The sequence below is a fragment of the Acinonyx jubatus genome, chromosome D1, assembly GCF_027475565.1.
Source record: "Acinonyx jubatus isolate Ajub_Pintada_27869175 chromosome D1, VMU_Ajub_asm_v1.0, whole genome shotgun sequence".
Classification (NCBI taxonomy): domain Eukaryota; kingdom Metazoa; phylum Chordata; class Mammalia; order Carnivora; family Felidae; genus Acinonyx; species Acinonyx jubatus.
This window is the reverse complement of record NC_069390.1, coordinates 26,427,218-26,448,812: the sequence shown is the minus strand read 5'-3', so window position 1 is coordinate 26,448,812 and position 21,595 is coordinate 26,427,218. Positions and strand designations below refer to the sequence as shown.

The 21,595-nt window shown below is 46.1% G+C and overlaps 1 protein-coding gene across 5 annotated transcripts in view; it reads left to right on the top strand.

The window, feature by feature from the left end:
- The window catches only part of EHF (ETS homologous factor), a 40,520-nt gene extending 22,246 nt beyond the window's left edge, over positions 1-18,274 (top strand). For 3 of the 5 annotated variants that reach the window (XM_015074389.3, XM_027072910.2, XM_015074388.3), the window contains exons 3-9: positions 1,834-2,079; positions 4,247-4,309; positions 6,932-7,000; positions 7,118-7,186; positions 12,259-12,321; positions 13,563-13,758; positions 13,848-18,274. In XM_015074389.3, coding sequence (XP_014929875.2) covers positions 1,834-2,079; positions 4,247-4,309; positions 6,932-7,000; positions 7,118-7,186; positions 12,259-12,321; positions 13,563-13,758; positions 13,848-13,947 — 806 coding nt within the window. In that variant the 3' untranslated portion in view covers positions 13,948-18,274. Of the gene's footprint in view, positions 1-1,238; positions 1,293-1,833; positions 2,080-4,246; positions 4,310-6,931; positions 7,001-7,117; positions 7,187-12,258; positions 12,322-13,562; positions 13,759-13,847 lie in introns of those variants that run through there. The other 2 variants (XM_053203317.1, XM_027072911.2) reach the window with 2 other exon arrangements.
- The last annotated feature ends 3,321 nt before the right edge of the window (positions 18,275-21,595 follow it).

Here is a 21,595-nt window from a genome sequence, read left to right as displayed (position 1 = left end):
ACAGCATTAAGGGAATCAAACCCTTGGAGCTCTTTAGCTGCTTGTCACTCAAACTGTATCCACAGACCATCGTCATCATCACCATCATCATCATCATCATCTTGTGGAAGCTTGTTAGGAATGCAGAAACTCAGGCCTCGCCCTAGATCTATGGAATTTGGATCTGCATTTGAACAACATTCCCTGGTGATTGACAATCATATTAAAGTTTGAGAAGTACTCACCTAGCATGCCTTTGAAGAAACAAATTAGAGATGGTTTTCTTGCGCTGTGCTTTCCCGTGTTGGTCCATCATTCAGTTTGTGGGAGTATCTGTGTGCCATGTTCAGTCGGACTCCCTTCACCTTGGTGGGCTACAACAGTGTTTTCCCCTTGTCCCTGCCCCTTGTCTTTCTTGGATGAGAGCTCCTCCCCTTGACCTCTGTTTTCAAGGGGACTGTAAGATCTCAGCCCTATTACCATGTCCCCAGGCACAAATTCCACCAAAGAAATAGAAAGAAACCCTCTCCATCCACCCCCCCCCCCCACCAAGGACCAGGACTTTGGGGTGACTTTGTGAGGTTCTCTTGAGTGAGACAAGAGAGTCACAGATGAAATAGGTTAGCCCACATCCAGGTCAGTGATATTTGTTGCCTTTGATGAATTTTACTTCTTCACTGGTATTTAATTTAACCATCTTGTGAATGCACCTCAAACTCTTCTAGAGTCCTACGTGATTTCTTCTTCAGCAACAAATTCCACCAAAGAAATGGAGAGAGACCACCTACGATGGCCTAGTCTCTGAGTCTCTTTCGGTAGGAGATACAAAGATGAGTTAGACAGAGTCCATGACCTTGAGTTTACAATTTGCAAAGAAGGATGAGACAGAACTTAGAGATTTGTGAAGAAAAGCAGAACATGACAACAGCCATCAGGAGAAATGCCAAGCACATCTCCTGGAAACTCAGGGGACATCAAGCCCTTGCAGTAAGCTGGGGGGATTTGTGATTGCTTTTATGGGGTGGCCAGAATCTGCAGGCTGGGTAGGACTTCAACAGGGAGCGATTGGCAGGATACTAACCAGGCTCAAGGAACACCTTCAGAAGTGATAGATCACTTGAAGAATAGTTACTGAAGAGCCCCAGTGCTGGACTTGTCAGTTTTGCACTTAATTTCAGTGAATAATGGGAAGCCACTGAGGGTAGCTGAGTAGGAAAGTGACGTCATAGAGGCTTTAATAATCCATGGGGGGCAGGGGTATATCAGCACCATTAGCAGATGGCTAGTCTGGACCACTCTGGGGAGAAGCAAAGGTATCAGAGAGAAAAGAACCTTATTCTCAGGCTTCATTTTTGGTTGAAAATGGTCTGAATTTGTGTGTGTGTGTGTGTGCGTGTGTGTGTGTGTGCGTGTGTAACAGAGAGGAAAAAGTGGGAGAGAGAAAGAGAAAAGAGAGGAAGGGAACTGTGTGGGTGTGGACAAGAGGCTATTAGGTTGCTGACACTGTGGCGACACTTTAGCTTTCATGGCACTTTGCAGGAGGTGGGGATGAGCTCATGATCTCAGAGTACTTCAGGTCAAGTCTGTGTGCTCACGAAGTGCCCAGGGGTAAGTGTTATACTAGGGAGGACACGAACTGGCAGGGAGGCTGACGATCAGCCCCCGCCACAACTGAGGAAGGGACCGGGTTTCTGAGAGCCTCCTCTCCAGAGCCCATCTCGTGCCCCAGCCCCCACGCTGCTGTCCCCTGACCGTAGCGGTGCTGACGCCTGGCAGCTGGCGGTGCATCTCGTGTCCGAGATGATGTCCGGGAAGAACCACGGGGCGCTCACGGGACCGCCTCCTGTTTTGCAGTTTCCAGCGGGTTTTTCGGAGGCCAGTGGCATGAGGTCCATCCTCAGTACTGGAGCAAGTACCAGGTGTGGGAGTGGCTCCAGCACCTTCTGGACACCAACCAGCTCGATGCCAGCTGCATCCCTTTCCAGGAGTTCGACGTCAACGGCGAGCATCTCTGCAGCATGAGTTTGCAGGAGTTCACCCGGGCGGCGGGCACGGCGGGCCAGCTCCTCTACAGCAACCTGCAGCATCTCAAGTGGAATGGTGACTATGTCTTGTCTACCCCTCTGGGAGCCGGCTGCAGAGAGCAGGGACCCCGCAGCTGGCAGGGCTCCTTGTCAGGGACATCAGAGGACGGTCTCACCTCCAAATGACTGGGTCCCGAGGGAGGGACGGAGAAAGGAGGCGAGAGAATAGGCACAAAGTCTAGGGTTCCAGGTGTGTCTAATCCCATATAAACCCAAGATCATTTCATTTCTCCTTCTGGTTAATTTTTAAACTGGATATTCACAGACTCGCCATCAGGAAACCTTTTCTTCTTTCCCTCGCAAGCAGGTTTCAATAGCTTAATTCCCAATCACTTGCTTGTTAAGATCATCATGGATACTTTTTCTTTTTTTGAAACTTCTGGACCTAGGTTCTTAAGATGGGACCTACAGGGGGTAAGAAGAAACGCAGAATTAGGTCTATGTTTGCGTTTTGGGGACAAGATGGCTCGCGGTATTTCAACAGATTCTTAAAAGATCTGAAACTCAAAAAAAGGGGGAGAAGTGGGGTTAGAACTAATGGTCTGCGCACGTGTGGGATGTTTCTGCAGCGGTTTCTGGAGTCAGGGCCGCCCTAGTGCCCCAGATGTGTCTTTCTTGAAGCCTTGCCTAGAACACAGGCAGGCTACCCTTTCGCACACCGTGCATCAGTGATAGTTTATTCACACACCTTCCATACTGGCTCGTCAGACACGCTAGGGCAGACAACTCACCTTGCAGAATGTCTTTGACACTGACATAAGGGTCTCCTGATAATACCAGTAAAAACCTAGCTCTTCTGAGAACCGTGAGCATCTTGGAAGGCAGTAACTTGCAGGAATTGCGAGCTGGCCTGTCCACATCAGAACGGGCATGTCTCTGTCTTAGCAGAACCTATGTTTGGGCAGGTAGCTGTAACTTTGGGAAGGCGTCAGTTCCAGGGCTCTGAAGCAGAGTCAGACTGTGACAGCCGTTACCAACACTGAGGAGGACCCAGGGTCTGGCCTCAAAGCTGGCAGCTGGGGTGGCCATTTTGGATGACCTCATCCAGCTCCCGGGCACTCCCTTCTTCCCAAGTACCTCACACAGACGGTTGCTCATTTTTCTTTTACTAGAACCAGACCAAACAAGGCTCTATAAATAACCCTCGGGAATCTTCAGAAGGAGCAGACTTACACTTGAAGATTTAAAAATATTTACCTCCCTACCTGCAATTAAATCCACTCCTTTAAAGCTTTGCCCTGATTGGAACCTAAGGCAGACAGGCTTGGGAGGCAGAGAGCGAAGGTGCTGCGGCCATCTTTGACCTCCTATGACTTGTCTGGTCCCACTGCATTCTGTTGGTGCCTCTGAGTGCCTGATCACCAGATTTCTTCCCTTTGTTTCCTTGTTCGCCTTTTTGTAGACATTATATTAACTTATATTCTTTGAGTGTTTATTTATACCAGACACTCTAAGTGAATTGATTCATTTAATGATTTTATGACAAAAACTAAACATTGTACCCATTTTACAGACGGGGAAACCCAAAGGTCAGAGAGGTTAAAGGTATGACCTCTTCTCTTGAGATATTTAAAATCTGTCTGGAGAGGACACACATACTCAACTCATTCACGTGTGTGTGTGTGTGTGTGTGTGTGTATGTTTATTTTTGGTATTCATTTACGTGGACATACCTCATAGATTGAATCTAATCAAATGGGTTTCATTACATTTAAGATCAAAGAAGAATCAAGCCAGTCAAAATGGTTTCTAGCCTATTTTTGTTTTCATTTTGTATCATATCTTAGTAGGGGAAAGCACCTTAGAGGCCATCTAATGACTTTATCTAGTTTAATCCCCTAAATTTACAGATGACGAAAGCAAGACCCAGAAAGGTGAAGTGCCTCGCAGCTATTAGTGGGAAAACTGGCCCACTATTTCCATCATAGTGGATGGCTTCCCTGTACAAGGCCAAATAATTCCATCCGATGTAGATGCCCTAGCTAATGATTTTCTGGGCCGGGACTCCAGGCTCAAGTTTGTAGGTGCTGAGAGGGAAGCGACCTCGCATAAGCCAACAGAGGCGGACAGGTGGCAGGACTTCTTCCAAGAAGCCAGCTCTATCCTTGTTTAAGCTTTTGTGGCTTGTTTAAGTTTTGGCTCCACGTGAGCCGGCTCAGACTTTCCCAATCTGTCCTTCACAGGCCAGTGCAGCAGTGACCTGTTCCAGTCCACACACAATGTCATTGTCAAGACGGAACAAACTGGTGAGTAGCCCCAGACAAAGGGAGCCAACTCGGTAGGCAAAGCCCCGGGGGAGGACAGTTGGAGGGAGTCAGGAGAGCGTGGGAGCAGACGGATCCAGTGTGATGGCAGGAAACCCAAGGATGCCTCTTCCCTGGCCGCCTCCAGTGGGCCACTCCACCATGAACCTCGTTCTTTGCCTTTGGGACCAGTGACTGCCATCTATTTCTGATCTAGACTGGTGCTGCCCACACTTCTCTGCTTCTCACTACTGGTCAAGGCACCATGCAGGCTCTGGTCCACGGGCAAGGAAAAATGCAGAGCCTAGGTGGGCCTCCTTCTTGTAGGAAGAGAGTCAGGGCACTGGGCTGAGCCAAGTTAGAAGAAGCAAGGGGAGAGAAGAGACAAAGGCCAGTGTCTCCTCCCCACTCCTCTTTAGATGGGGGTATATTTCACAAAAAGGAGGAACATACAGACGTGCTCTTGTAGATACTGTAGCTTCTGGCAGGCCCTGGGGGGATGTCTAAGAGCAGCTGCAGAACCCAACTCCTGCCTCAGGTGCATGTTTAGACAAAAGACACTATTCTAGGCTCTGAGTAGGCTGTGCAATTTCATAGTATCTACATTTACTTTTGTTCTTCCCCTGACCAATCAACCCTCCTTTCTCTGTCCCACATCTTTCTCCTGGGGACTTTCTGCCGGTCTGTAGGACTTGCAGAGGGCAGGCAGGAGCTGCCTTGAGAAACTGCGCCCCAGGGCCTGGCACCAATCAGAGCTCCTTGCATATTGGCCTTTGGCCTATGACCTCTCCATCTAGGGAGACCTATGCAAGTCCCCCAAAGTCTACTGGCCACGATAAAATCGTGCGGCTGCCGCTCCTCCAGGGTCACTCCCTACAGGCACGTCAGTGAGATTGTGGGACGAGTTTGCCACAGGCCTCCCTGAGGGTTGCACGCTAGTCACGGAGGACAGGATTTGACCTGGGGTGGTTTGTGAGTCCCTAGGGGCTGAAATTGACCCCACACATTATTTGCTCTCTTTATTTGAGGCTAGTCTCCCATTAGTAAAGAGAAAACAATAGCTGCTAAGCATGTTAATTAGGTTTTCCTAGCCTTGCCCTCCCCTGCTCCCCTAGAGACCAGCGCTTGGGTTCCCCAGATGGTCTGTGCTTCTGGGCCTGATTGCCCTAGAGGCAGACACTGGACTTGTCCCAGAGGCTGGGGTTCCGCCCCTACTCCCACCAGGACCTGACAGCCCCACTGGAGGAGCCAGCTGGTATTGGAGAGGGCCCAAATAACTTGATAATTCCTCCTTGACCATCCAGACATTCTTGTGTTGCCAGTTCAGAAAAGCTAAGCCAAAGGGTGGAGAAGAAGGTCCACCCTAGGAGGAGGGGAGAAGAGGCTCAAGAGGGGGCAACACCCCCCAAAACTTTTCGGTTCAATTTGTTTTCAGAGACAACAACAGGTGTATGAGGTGACCCAACAAGGAGAGAGGGTGTGACCCCAGGAGACTGGGCTTGGGGTGGCCAAACACGTAGCTATTAGCTAAAATACCAGCTAAATCCCTATGGCGTAAACAGGAGGACTTAGCCAGTGAGTCAGGTTTTATGCCATCTATGCTATAAAAACAAAATGAAACTCGGCCAGTGGCTTACCACCCTGACCCTGAAATTCAGAACCCAGACAGGAGGGGAGCTGAGGGCAGCCTCCATCAGTGAAGAGGGAAAAGCAGGACGTTCCTGGTGGGGACAAGGTGAGAGCTCCTGCCAGGTCTCACAGCTCTTGGCCAGGAAAGAAAATGCTTCTGTTGGCGATCAGCCCAGACGTGGGGGTTGTGTAGGAGTTGGGCTCCATTTGGGGTAGGTGGGCGGGAGTTTCCTTCAAATCTGAAATCTGAAGAGTCAGACATGCTTACCCAGCACACTGGAGGGGTGGGGGTGGGGGTGGGGGGAAGAAGCACGCTTCTTTTCCAAGATGAGGCAATGGGGCCTCACTCTCCAAAGTTGTTTGCTTGATTAGGTGACACGCTCTTCTCCTTCTCTATTTTGTTTTGAGAATTTTATGTTGCCCCTTAAGATAATTGGAGAAATCCTAGGGGGAGGGAGCTGTCATCCAACTGCAGGGGGACTTCCAGAATTTCAGCCACAAAGACACCATGATAAGACTAGCTAGACTTCCTGCAAGGAAACATTAATTCTCCCAGGAAGAGATTTCTAGGAAAAGACGCTCATTAATTAGGAATTATTTGTCGCCAACAATTGCTTTTCCTAATGTGAATTTTATCTAGTAGAATGCAAGACAATGCCAGGCTCCCGAACCCAGCCCCTGCCACGTGCAGACTGGGAAAATTCCCAGGAAGCCAAAGCGATGGTCTGGGACCGGGTCTCACTGAGGTAACTTGTCTCATGTCCCCAAAGAGGCAGCAGGTATAGAACATCTGGCTGGGGCCGTGATAAAGCCCATTTCCCCCAGGACCCTGGAAGAAAAGTGAGTTACATGTGGCAGAAACAGAATCTTACCCTTTCTCTGTGAGGACCACCCACTATGTCCCGCCCCTCTCTGAGGAGCAGGGAGTTAGAAAAGGCAAACTCATCCCCCAGGGGAAGATGCTTGCTGACCATTCCCATTTTCCGTCTTTTGTAGACCCTTCCGTCATGAACACCTGGAAAGAAGAAAACTATTTATATGACACCAGCTATGGTAGCACAGTAGGTAACTAACTCCCTGACACTTAAAGGCCTTTGACATTTTTACCCTGTTTTCTAACAGCCACGAAGTTACATTGTAAGGTGGGGGCGCCTGATGTCCTTTGTCTTTTCATTGCCGCAGATCTGTTGGACAGCAAGACTTTCTGCCGGGCCCAGATCTCCATGACAGCCACCGGTCACCTTCCTGTCGGTAAGTTGTCCTGACCTCAGGGCCCAAGTGTGCCACCCGCAAGTCCTTACTGAGAATGAATGAGAATCACCCACATCCTAGGTTTCCACTTTGCTGGATGGAGTCTTTCTCGTTAAAAGACTAGGAAAGGAAAAGACTTGCTCTTTTTAAGAGGCTTGCTTGCCAGCCAATATTTGTACCTCGAAAATGACCACCAGGGAAGCCTCTAGGAAAAGTGTTTGTCTCCTGTGAAACCAAGTCACCCTCTCGTGACAACAAAAACCTCTCTTTTCAACACGGACTTGCTCTTGGGAAACTATCTGATAAAACTATTCAGACTTGGGCATAGTTATGGGGGAAGAAGGCCATATCTAATTTTCAACAAACTATATCTGACTTTAGGGGAAGGATATCTAAAAGTGGCCTTCAGAGATCAGAGAACCTTTGCTGATGGTCTCTGAGTAGAAGGGTGGCAGTTGGACATTTCTAGAACCCTGGTTTTCACAGGTCAGTTTTTAAGTCTGCCCCTGATGGCTCAGATTAGTCAGACCACCTGCACTTTATATGAACTACGTTCACATTAGTTGTGTTTGGTTAAAATTGGATGCAACTGGGGGGCTACCCTTAGCTCTCGGTCAAGGTTCCACTGAGGGGGTTGGTTTGTTGGGAGTCTGGAGAGGCGCTTTCAGATTCTCTCTCCCTCCCCTCACAAACAGGGACATTGGCAGGTGCCATGTGAGAACTGGGGAGGTGAACAGAGGGTTCCATGTTGTCCCTTGACCTGGGTACAAACCCGTAGCTCTGCTTGGGTCTGTGAGGTTCGGAGCTTAGACTTGTCATGAGTCAATTGCTCTTTTGCTGGAATTGAATTCGGGGCATCTTAAGAATTGGGATTTAAATGAAGAACTTGGAATCAAACGGCCTCTCCTCCCCTGACCTCCCCCGCCTTTTTTTTTTTTTTGCTTTTGTTCATTGTGTTTGAGAACTGAAGTAACAAGATTTCAGGTTCTGTTTTCGGGTCAAACCCCTTGAATGAAACAGAGCTGGGAGCCGGCGTAAATGCATCTGGAACTGAAGTGAAGAATGAAGGCCAATTCGTTTCCCTACTTCCCCCTCCCCTGATGGCCCAGAGTGTTATGTGTCACCGGAAGGATTTGTGTAACTTAGGAAATAGATCAGACACTGGAAAGGCTCTGCAGTGGGTTCGCCATTCTGGGGGAACAGAAACAATTGGGGGGAAATTTCTGCAGCAGTCATTGCCACCCAGTCCAGACCCAGGATTTCAGAGCTGAGGAAACCATCCGGTCGCACTCTGACTCCCTCGCATGCTTTGCAAGGTGGCGCCTCCTGCGTCCTTCCGGTTGGGTCTCTGGCTTATGGCGAAAGACGGCAGCTGAGAATAAACTTGCACAAACCACTTCCTAAGCTCAGAGGTTGTTAGGTCTTCGGGCACCTGGGAAACATAAAACCCATGTCACAGCTCCCCTGCCCTCACGGCCTGGCCAGGCTTCTCTCTTCTGTCTCCTGCCTTATCTTCTAGAGTCTCAGAACCAATAGGGCCCCTTTCTGCTTTCACATTTGCAGTAACCGGGAACTCACTGTCCCCTTATCCCACCTTTGAATCATCCTGAAAAATGGACTTTGCAGATCTGCACACCTTTGCCTCCATTGATCCTGGATTCCCCGGTCCGCTGTTCCTATCCTACGATAGAACCGCAGTGAAACAATCCGGGACCTCTACCAGAATCACTACTGCAAGAATCAGCTCAGTGTCTGGGCTTGGGAGATTCTTTGGAGGAACGGCCCTCCAGTGGGATAGTGAATTACAGCCTTGTGTGATGGGGCCACTCCTTCCAGAAAGGTTTAGTCTCTGCTGAACCCCTGTAAAAAGACCTTTGTCATTTGTCTGAGTCTTTCGATTTTCAGTTCCCATTAAATCGGGTGCAGGTAAATATCTTTCTATGTTTTAATGCCAGTTACAAGCCAAGCGAAGGCGAGGCCCAACATAAACTGATGCCCTCTGTGATAAACGCAGGTGGGGAAGCAGGCTTTGTTTTGATTTCTCTGTCATCTGCCCATTTCACAAAATGGCTGCTGCCAGTGTTCCTGATCTGCCCGATAGTCCTCGAGCCAATCATGCCAACTCGGGCTTGATGTGTTTATTCACTGACTTGTTGAGCCTAGAGCTAGGGTGGCACGGTCTATTATAACACTGACATTTGGATATCCCGTAAAGAAATGGCTCACAGCTGAATCACATGCAAATGCTTCTAATCTTCACTTCTTGCGAAGCGACTTAGCTGAAGTCATGCTCTGGAACTTGCGTCACACACCTGTGGCTTGGTGCTGCCCTTGCCCAGACTGGACCTTGGCCTGAGGTACCTGGGAGCAGAGCAAGAGAAAGCCAAGCTGGACAACTTCCCCAGAGCGAGCCATTATTTTATACGAGTGAATCACTCAACCACATGGCTAACTTCAAAGGTTTTGACTTTTATTTTGGGGTGAGGGGAAGACACAGGGGGAGAGGCCATCGTATAAAAGTGAGCTTTCAGATCAAAAGACTTTAGTGCTAAGGCAGGTTGGTGATTCCACAGCTTGTCCACACACACACCAGGGACAGGAAGAGGAGGCTGGACGAAATCTCGAGTTTCCTTTTGCCTTTGGCTGTATAGTCAGTCCTCCGTATTATTTATGATGGAAGCACTTTTATTAGGAGAGTTATTTTATTCTTTGTTTTTAGTTTTTCTTGAAGCTGGATAGAGGTCCAGTCTCGGTAAATGGCTGACATCTCACAGAGGAAACTCCCTCATGGTCTGTCTGGTCTGGGGTCTTTAAGTCTAGAGTCCACGGACTGCTAAGTGAGCCTAAACCCCTAAAGTTGTTCACAGATTCTCCCTGAGTATGCACATATGTGCATTTTTTCTGGGGAGAGGGTCTAAGGTTTCCATCTTATTCACTAAGTTACCTTCCCCCCGAAGTAATTGACTCTATGTCAGCTTGGAACCCCTAAATATTATTTAGGCCAATATTATTATTGAGGCCAATAAGCCAAGAAACACTTGGGTTTTTCTGAGTTCAACCCTGGCTCTGAAATAATGGCCCCATATCCCTCTTGGATGCCATTGGAAAATGAGCTTTGCTTGTGGCCTCCTGGGTAAATGCCACTCTTTGTCTGCAGAACAACGCGGCCCTGTCAGAGTGATGTATCACTTGGAAACCGGGGTGGGTGCCAGGCCTGTCGCAATACTGTCACATCCTGATGGGATGTTGCAACCTCACCCTGAAACCTACAGGGAGGGAGACTGGAGTCTCCTCACATTTCCTGTGAATTTGCCCTTCCAGATTTCAGAGAAACCCAAGTCAGGCGCAGGCCCTCTTGCCGGCAACGCCTGGGGAGAGAGTCTTAACCAGAGTGAGAGGCTTCTCTGCTAACCAGAGCTGGTGAAATCCCCATCCACCCACCATGGCTTACAGAGAAACTGCTCGGAACGCTGAGTCGTGACAAGCCGGGTGCTCCTATAGGTGGACGTGTCCATGCATGCTGGAAAATACAGAATCCTCAAGTCGGAATTGCTTCTCCCCCCCAGCTAGAGCATTATAGAACTGACCCTGATTCTCGGCAGGGAAGACATCTGTGAAATCTGTGCTGTGCCACCATCTTTGGAAATGGCACCGAGTGGTGGTTGGGATGAAGCCTCTGCATTCAAACTGTTTGTGTTCACGTCCTGACTCTCCTCGCAGGCTGTGCGACTTTACACAAGCCATCTGACCTCTCTGTGTCTTAGCTCCACCACGGCTATAATCTGTGAATCATAACAGTACCCACCTCATAGGGTCATGGAGTGAAGTAAATAAGGTCATTCAGGTAAAAAGCTTAGCACAGGTACATAGTAAGTGCTCAATAAACAGTAGCTATGCTTCTTAACCATTTTAATTAGGAGCTAATGGTTATTCTAACTCTTTGAATGATGACACTCTTGACAATTAAATGAATGTCAAGAACCCTCTCCCTTTGCATACAGTTTCAGTCAGTCTGAAATGCCCTTGAAGGCCACACGGGTCAGTGAACCCTAGCTTAGGGAGCCCCGATGTAATGCCCACAGAGGAGATGCATTTTACTGGCCCAGTTCCTTAACAGGATTGGCTTGCATTTAGAGACTACTCTGTATTAAAATTGTGGATTTCTGATTCAGAGAGTTTTGGTGAGATCTGCTTTGGTCCTCCAAATACCTGAGGGGTCCAATCTCTCTCTCCTCTCTCTCTCTCTCTCTCTCTCTCTCTCTCACACACACACACACACACACACATACACACACACACACACACTCCATATACCCATGCATACATGTACTGCTAGACCATTTAGTTTTCTTTTTAAGAAGTTTCGTTTCACAGATCTGCCTCTGCCGTCTTCTCTTTGGCGATACTCTCAAGGGTTACCATAATGAGTCATTTGTTAAACTAATCTGTGTTTCCATAGTCCACTGGTGGCCCTCTGTACTGAGCTCAGGCCAGTCAATGGTCCCTTTGTCAGGCTGATTAAAATGTAACTTTGCATGCCAAAAAAGGGCACTCCTCTGGCTTAAAAGCCATTTTCTTTGTTATAAATGTTTACGTTTTATATTATGTAAAAAAAGAAACACACACACACACACACACACACACTCAACTTACTTCAATGACCTAAATCCTTCAATGGCTTCTTATCTGAGTATAAAAGCTAAAATCCACAGAGTCCCATCAAGCCTGAACCTTTACCCCTTTGTCACAGTTGCACTGGCTTCCTTCTATTCTGTGAATGTACCAAACACATACTGACCTCAGGGCCTTTGCACTTACTATTCTTATTCATAGCAGGTTCTTCCATAAGCTCTCTGCATGGCTGACTGTTTCCCTCACATCCTCCTGGTCCCCTTATCCGCAGGGGATAGTTTTTATCATCTCTGTTTTGTTTTGCTCATATACCGCATATACAAACAGTGCCAGGCATGTACTAGGTGCTCAAAAAATATTGGTTAAATGAGTGGATGAATGAATGGAAATCACAATTGTAGGAAAGAGGTAAATTAAACAGTTCTTGTTTTTTCCTTTAGCAGAGTCACCCGAGATAAAAAAGGACCAAGACCACCCTGCAAAGTCCCACACCAAAAAGCACAGTAAGTTGGCGGGCTTTCAGATGGCTCTTGGCCCTTCCTTTCACGTTGGTCATAATTAGAGGCCGCTAATTTTTAGGCAAATATTGCCTCTGCCTGTTGCCTCCACTTTTCTACCTCCGCCTGTGTGGGTGAGAGAGTAAGGACGTTGCTTGCCCGGGTAAGCAGTTTCTCAAATAGAGACCCCCCCCCGCCCAGAGAGTTCCTCCTCGTGCTGCTCTATATGCTCTAAAACTGAGATACCAAGGGAATAACCACTTCTTGCAGTCATGAGGTTAGTGACTCCCCCCGTTCCAGAAAAATGGGTGGGAAGAGAAGAAGGGTGGGAAGAAACAGCTGAGATTTTTTTTTTCCCTTTTGTTGACTGTTGACTTCCTACCTCTGTCAAGTTATTGATCCAAGAGGTGGCTGTTTACTCTCAAGATGCAGCAGAGCTCTTTGGAAGTCGCATTTCCCCCAATAATCAAACCTCATGAAGATACAGGAAATATCAGAGACATGGAGGAGAGGGCACAGAAAGAAATCAAGACGGTGTGATATACAAGTGATAGGGAATCGGACATCTTCACTATCTGTACTCCACATCACTCCACAGAATCGAATGAACACAGCACCTCAAATCGCGGGAGGAACTGTGCGGCCCAAGTCTAGTGGGAGTCAAGTGGGATTTGGTTGCTAATCTTATTATAGGAGCTGCTTCATTTTCATATTGGCCCCCTCAACTCCCACAAGACCTTGCCCCAATATATTCTAGGAGTCAAAGTTCCAGAGCCCCGTCGATGCGCATTTGACTAAAGCACAGTTGCCGGGTGAGAGCGATTTACTTGGGCTGAGGTCCTAAACGAAAGTGGTTGAAATTCGCTCTTCAGGGAAATAACAGTTTAAAATGAATCCTGAACAATTTGTCCACGGTAATTCGAAGAGACTCTCCCGGGCATTGGAGGGCCGAGACCTATGCCTCCGTCTTAGCTTTGACACTGGTTAATTGGGTGACCTCGGTCAAGTCACTTACATTCTCTGTGTCTCAGACTCCTGATTTATAAGCTAAAGCCCTGTGCTAGTTCATTCTCAAATGCCTTTTGTTTCGATCCGATATTTGGTCGTCCCGTGTCTGGCTTTGCTGGTGGGTAGGGGAAAATGGGATGTGTCCTATTGCTAGAAAATGTCACAACTCTGTGCCTCCTCTGCCCCTTCTTTGCCGTAACTTAGGCCGTTGATACACTCCTTTTCCAACCTCTCCTCAGATCCACGAGGGACTCACTTATGGGAATTCATCCGTGACATCCTCCTGAACCCAGACAAGAATCCGGGGCTAATCAAGTGGGAAGACCGGTCTGAGGGCATCTTCAGGTTCTTGAAATCGGAGGCTGTGGCTCAGCTGTGGGGAAAAAAGAAGAACAACAACAGCATGACCTACGAAAAACTCAGCCGAGCGATGAGGTGAGGAGTTTCCAGTCCCAACCGTGACCGGTTGTTTCCTCGGCGGTCTGGGTCTGACCAGCCACCTCATGCGATGTCCTTTGTTACAGATATTACTACAAGAGAGAAATTCTGGAGCGTGTAGATGGACGAAGACTGGTCTATAAATTTGGGAAAAACGCACGTGGATGGAGAGAAAATGAAAACTGAATCTGCCAACACTTGAAACTCGAGCCAACACATACCCCAGACAATAGCAAACCAAGAAATCCTGCACATGCGTATTTCAAAGACTACTTTTCTCTGATATTTATGTACCATGAGGGGGAACAGCATCCGCTTCTAATGGGAAGAAGGAACACTACAGTCGATAAAATTATTTTGTTACTTTGAAGTATGTCCTATATGGGGAACAAACGTACACAGTTTTCTGTGAAATAGGAGGCTTGTATGTGGCCGTGATTTGTTTTTGCCTCTATTGAAGTTCTTTTCCACTGCAAGAAGGACAGGATTGGTAGCCTTGTGCTTCCTGCTAAAAGAAAGAAAAAAATATTAGAGGGCATTAAATGTTTTTATGTGCAAAATGATTAGGGAAAGGTGATGTGTCTTCTGCGCTTACGAATCCACGTGGTCTCATCAAGAGAGGTGGGTGTGGTTGTTAGCATGGACCCCGAGGTCTCAGATTGCCAGGATGAACCAGAGGATGCTGGGAAGTTTAACCTGGGCTTTGGGAGCCGGTGAGTGGAGCATGAAGCCTTCTGAAATCCAAGTGGACTATAATCACTGCATAATCACAGGACTTGCGATGCTTAAATCAGCGAGAAGAATAATGGTGGGGGCTTTCTACTCATTCAAGAATGATTTACCTGATGCCAAGGCTGTTTTTCTCTCTCCCCCTTGCTTGGATGATTGGCGGGTGGGGGGGGGGGTGGAAACTTCAGTTGCCACCTCTGCTCACTTCTAGATATTTAAGAGAGGGTCTAGCCTTGGTTGTTTTTATCCCAATTGCTCCAAAATAAATGGGAAAAAGGAGGTGGTGATGAGTTTGCTCTTGGAGCCCTATAGCCCCTGAGTAATTCTTTGTTGTGCGTTATTGGGCTGTTTTGTGCATTGTAGGATGTTTAGCAGTAGCCACGACCTTTAGCCACTAATTGCCAATAGCACTCCCATCCCCAAAGTTGTGACATCTTCAGAAATTGCCAGGTATCCCTTGCAGGGCAAAATTGTCCTTGGCTGAGAACCACTGATGTAACCAGTCAAGATGAAGGTGGTGATTTACTCTCAGGACAAAGCTATGTGTAGATCTTTTAGTCCCTAGAGTGAAGTAAAAGCAAGACTGCAAAGTCAACCAATTTTTAATTTTTAAAATGTTAGGGACGATGGGAATTCAGGAGTGGGACATCTAGAGGGAGTTTTCAGAACCCCAGATGAGAACCAAAGTCAGATGACAAACTAAACATAGTAATGTAGCAAAGAACTATAATAGAAGACATTTCACTAGAATGAAAAAGGAGTAAAAATTAAATTGCACCAGGAAATGCTGAGAAAAGAAAGAGAGAGAGAGAGAGAGAGAGAGAAGAAGGGAGGAAATGAGAGAGAGAGAAAGAGAGAGGGTTCCAGGGAAAATCTTTGCACATGTTAATTCTTATCATCATTCCTCTTTTGGATAATCTCTTTCTTGTCTCATCTCGACTCATCCCGAAGTGAATGATATGTCGCCTAGATTCGTGTCCGGAGGGATATTTTTGTTTGCTTTGAAAAGGAAAGACAGAAAAGAAAGGAAGAGGGAAGGGAAACAGAGAGCTCAGCTCCGGAGTTATGGTTAGTAAGAAGTTGGGGATTTCTTTGGTGGAATTGTTGAGAGGTTCCTGGAGACTCAGCACTGGGCCCTGCAGTCTGGGAGGAACGTGAGCCTGGGGACACTTTGGAAGTGACTTTAAACACTCAGATCCCTTTTGCACCTTTTCGTTTTGGTTTCCCGTGTCCTTGGCTTTCTCCCCCCCTTTTGCCTCTCTACCTTGAGCAAAAATGTGGGGGTGAAGACAATGGGTTTCATCAGCTAATGGACCACCTACCACCGTGTCTCACCCAGGGAAGGCGAGTGATTCATAGTCGAAGGTTGTGAAGTGTTTGTAATGTATTCAGAAGGTAGGAAGTGAGAATTAAGAATTTGTCCTGATTATAATGAGAGCCTTTAGGGACGGTGACCTTGGAGGCCGGCTTAGGGAGATCTTCTGAAGTTACAACCAAGTCCATTTTTATTTCCGCCTGCCTTGGTCACCTGCACGTACGTTGTCAAATAACAGTTACTGAGGAAACTGAGGGAAATAACAACGAGCAACACAGACCTGAAACATGCCTGCGTAAAAAAACACAAGGTGCTTTTCCAAGTGAAGCGAAAGAAGTGTGAGGCCTTTCCAGCATTTTAGCACTTTTCACATGGAATGAATTAAACATCCAAATATCTGAATTGGTGTAAACGCATGAATTTTTGCACATCTGCGTGCATCTGAACCATGCGGCGTCATTAGGGGCATCTGCTCACGTGCTCTCTGCCTTGCCCCCCCTGGCTTTGCCTGCTCTTCACCTAAAGTGGCTAGATCCTTCCCGGAGTTCACCCTTCCCCAAACCTGTACGTTTCTCACACTCCTCCAAATTGGCCTTGGCTCTTTCTGCACCGTCTCCATCAAGAGCACTTTCTGGTAGGTAGTAAGTAAATCTGGGGAGTACCGACTGGAACAGTTCTGCAGATAATTAACAGATTGTGTTATTTGCCGAAAGTGACAGTTTCTTGGCACCTGGTTCCTGCTTAAATAGGCTGGAGTATTAAGTTCTTAGCATATCTCTCTATTGTCTTGGCTTGAGTTGATGCATTTTCTATGTGCTGTTCGTGACTTGGAGAACTCATGGCAATTGGGCCATGCCAACTTAGGGTGTGAACGGAATACTTCCCACCACAGTGTTGCAAGGGAGAGCAAAATCCCAGAGAGAAGCCAGCATCGGGTGAAGCACCCTCCCCCCGCCCCCCCACCTTCTCTTGGGGACTCATAGCTTCTCACTCAAGACGCTTATCTGTGTTGGATGCTTACATGGTTATCACACCTGGTCTCTTGAATTCTCAAGGCTTGGGCTCTAATTTGTCATTTTCATGGGAATCCGAGGCAGGAAATGTGTTGCTAAGACTTGGCCAGACTTAGATAATCTGAGACTCCTGGATATTTGACTTGATGAAATTTGAGCTAGGCCTTGGATCCCAGAGACCTACACCTGCGGCTTCTTGAACTTGCCTTCTGACCAGGGCAGACCCAGGTGATGAGTTTTCCTTTGAACATGCCGGTCCTTCCTTAAAGTCCTTGTCTTTCTAGACTGTAAGCTCTTTGAGGGCAGGGACTATATCTTACCCATATTTCCCAGCACCTAGCATGAGATAGGTCCTCAGCAAACATTTGTTGACTTAATGAGCGAATGTCTTCTGGAAGATGTCTCCATATCCATAATTGGGATGTGAATCGTTTCTTCACTGGAATAGGAGCACCATGGCCACAACTTCAAGGACATGTTATCTATTAGATGAACATTCTACTGTGAGACTTTTTACTTTGCCTTCCTCCTTGTGCTGAAATGAAACCAAACAGACAAATTGTTTGGTTCCACAAGCCAACATACATCAGAGGAGAATTCTGTTGCCTGATTGGGAGCTGTGAGCCTTACTTAGTACAAGAAGCCAGTAATGGACCTTTGACCTGTTTTAACCAATGAAGATTATGAATGTGTTTATACGATGTAAATTGCTATTTAAGTGTAAAGCAGTTCTGAATTTTAGTATATGGGGGTTGGTTTATATATAAATATATATATATATATATTTTGTCTTTTTGAAAAATGCTGAGGGATCTTTTGATAAGGTTAGTCATGCACGTTAGACTTTAATTGTGCAAGTGTGCTGTTTTTCAAATGTATAAAATATAGGAGAAGGTAAAATAGTGAGAGGGAAAGGCAATTATGTTATTCTTCTATAGTTACTGTTGAGTGCCTACTAAGTGCACAGCAGGGAAGCCATATACGTGAGGAGCTTCTTTAATTAGACAGAATGTACCAGATATTCCATAGGACCCTATTGCGTGGACACATACTGTGTGAAAAAAGGGACAGCACAACAACGAAGATATCAGAGCTGACTTAACTTCAGCTTTGGTTCTCAGGATTCCATTTCTGGATTAAGATAGCACTTGGTAAAACCCCACCGAGACTGCCTGATGAACCCCTGAAATGTACAAGCCCTCACAGTTAGCTTAACTGGGATTGATCTTTCTGTAGGTATCTGCATAATTCTTGCTTTTCTTCCCATTTGGCTTCTGGGCTGACAGTTGGTGAAAAACAATCCTACTGCCGCTATTTTTTTTTTTAATCAGAAATCTTGCCCTTTATGTGAAATTAACACTGAGTATTTTTGTTTTATGAAAGAATTATATTTTTCAAAGTATTGTTTTTTGTTTGATGGGTCCCAGAAAACACTAATAAAAACCCAAGACCAGCCTGTAATTGTGTGTTTCATGCTTCAAGGAGCCATCCAAAACTAGGCTTAGAGGAAATGCACTTAGTCCATAGCAACAAAATGCATGTAATTCTTGCATATATTTAATTTAATAAGCATTTATTGAGCATCTATGATGTGCCAGGCACTATCCTAGACACTAATCTATGGTAGAGAATGAAAGGGACAAAATCTCTACTCTCATGAAGTTCATGTTTCATGGAATGGAAACAGACAAGAAACAAAATACTAACAGGCAAATATTAGATGTGTAGTAAAGAAATGTAGAGCAAAAAGGAGTGGAAAATGCTGGGGTGTATGTAGGGATGTATGTTAGTTTAGCTCACATTTCAGTGAAGACCTGCAAGATGGAAGGAGTGATGCACGTAACTGGAGGAATGATACCTTACAGAAGGGACCAGCAAGTGCAAAGGTCCTGCGGTTCCTGACATACGTTCCTGACATGTTCAAGGAGCAGCAAGGAAGACTTTTTGCCAGAGCCAAATAAGCAATAGTAGGAAATGATGTCAAATAGGCACTGGCAGGTTAGATGACATAGAACTTGGAGGATGTTATGAAGGTTCCAGTTTTTCTTTAGAGCGAGGTGGGGAGCTATAGAGAAGGGACATGTTCCCACTTCTGGGTTAAAAGAACCCCTCTGGGTGTTGTGTTGAGAATGAATTGCAGGGAGACACTCAATGCTGAGCACACATTCTTCCTGAAGGATGAACAAAGGGAGGCAGAAAAGATCACACATCCGGGCTTCCAGTACAATACTTACAAATACTTCAAGCCCGTAAGTGAACTTGAGAGGTTCCTAACAAGTTTCTCCTGGGGACCAGAAAGCCTCAGTCATTTGGTTTAACTCTGTAAACAATAACATGAAACGAATATCTGACCATTTGGAGAAGATCTACGATATGTTCTGTATATACATTATTACATTTCATCCTCCTGTAAGTCCCTGATATATAGGTATGATCTCTAGTTTTCAAAGGAAGGAAATGAAAATCATAATGATTCCATGACTTTCTTAAGGCCACACAGCTAGTAATAAGCAGTAAAGCTGTAATATTCTCTAGTTCATCAGGATCCTACCATTACACAACACACGCACACACAGTTTTGTGGTTAAATATGTTGGAGTAATACTGTGTTAAGCAATGTCCTACAGACTTATTTACTGTAGGAATTATTAGAATCTTTATTATGACAGTGCACACTGTAAATCTATAAGGCGGGGAAAAGTGTTCCCAATTTCCCAAACATATCCATCAACGGGTGAACGGATAAAGATGTGGTATATACATACAACGGAATACTACTTGGCAATGAGAAAGAATGAAATCCTGCCATTTGTAGAAACATGGATGGAACTGAAGGTATTATACTGAGTGAAATAAGTCAGTCAGAGAAAGACAGATATCATATGTTTTCACTCATATGTGGATCTCGAGGAACTGAACAGAAAACCAAAGGGAAAGGGAAGGGGAAAAAAAATAGTTACAGAGAGGGAGGGAAGCAAACCGTAAGAGACTCTTAAATATGGAGAACTGAGGGTTGATGGGGGTTGGAGGAGAGGGGAAAGTGGGTGATGGGCGCTGAGGAGGGCACTTGTTGGGATGAGTACTGGGTGTTGTATGGAATCGATGAACCATGGGAATCTACCCCAAAAACCAAGAGCACACTTTACCCACTGTGTATTAGCCAATTTGACGATAAACTACATTTTAAAGAATAAATTCTTGAATAAAGTATTACAGTCTTTGTAATTTGAAAAATAAAATAAAATGGACCCTTTTCATCAAAGAAGGCTTGATGAAAACAGCACCCTTAGATGCCCAGGAACGTGATAATATGTAAAGATTACTTCTCTGACTTAGAAGAAGCGGTGTTTTGATGTTTGGGCCAAATTAGTATGCTGATAATATTCATGCACATCACGTTTGACCCACTCTGAATATATTCTGGTTTTTTCTCATTGAGAAAAAAATTCCCTCCCTGCCCTGGGCATTATTTTATTTGCATCGATGCATTTCTCAGCAATCACAGAGAACTTGCTGATTGCCAAAGAGTGAGAGTCCTCTTTGAGAACTGTGAACCCTCATGAATGTCAACTCTTTAGAACTATCTGTCCCAAACTATAAGCGCTGGCCACATGTGGTTATTTCAGTTTCAACTAGCTAAAATGACATAAAGTGAAAGCTTAGTTCCTCAAGCACATGACCCATATCCCAAGTGCTGCCCAGCCGCACGTGGCTAGTGGCTACGGTCCCTGGACAGTGCAGATGTGGAATAATAGTTTCGTAATCAGCGAAAGATCTATTGGACAGCGGTGCTCTAGAATCTGACGCTAGGCGGAGCGGGTAGAGGTGGAAAGGGTGGCGAGCAAATCTAACCCAGGGTGAAATAAGATCCGTTGAGCCTTAGAAACTAAAGGTGACCCTGAATGGTAGAGAACAATAAAAATAAAGATCCAAAGCAAATATCTCTGCAGTTGCTGGAATGGTGACAGTACCTGCGAGTGCAAACAAGTTAAATGCTGTCAGTGGAGCTCTTGAGTGGGAAGATTTTATTATTCTTATCTCCAAACCCCACACATACCCTACAGTCATTCGTATGAGTGTTCCAAGGATGTGGCTTTCTGGTTGAGAATACGGGCGTTGAGGGAAGATCACTGAAATGGGCAGGGAAACGAAAGATCCTTAAATAGGAACGGCTGGCACGCCAGCCATTTGTCATTTGTCTGCTACAAATGACACTAACACCATTTCCTTCTTCTTTTCAGGACTAACTTCTTGAATCATTAGTTTACCCATCAGCTCGCTATGTCCTTATAAGTAAATTCTCTTCTATGAACTAGCATGACCTGGCGTCTGGTCACATAAAGTCGCCGAAAATGCTCTCTTGAGGGTCAGCGTCAAACTCATTGCTGCCCCAGGGAGTTTGCTTTAGCTCTTCCCGCTACCTAAAATGCATTTTTGAGCTTCATGTGGATGGCTACGTCTGGTCATGCAGATTTCAGTTCAAAACGTCGCCATTCCTACCTACACTCAGAGCTGGAAGATATTTGCTGCAAAATCCCATACTAAGAACACAGAGAGCATAATGCACAGACCCAAGGTCATGCAAGCTTGTAACGAGGAGGGGAAGCCAGTTTTCCTGTTTTCCCATTCATGAATCCTTACACCCACGGGTCCTGGGGTCTCCTAATCACAGGGATCTTTCGTCCCCAACACGGAGACATCCTCAAGGAAGCTCCTTTTCCTCTGCCTCCATGGCGATGCCAGACAACTTTCTTATGCTGATTTTTTGAATCTGGCC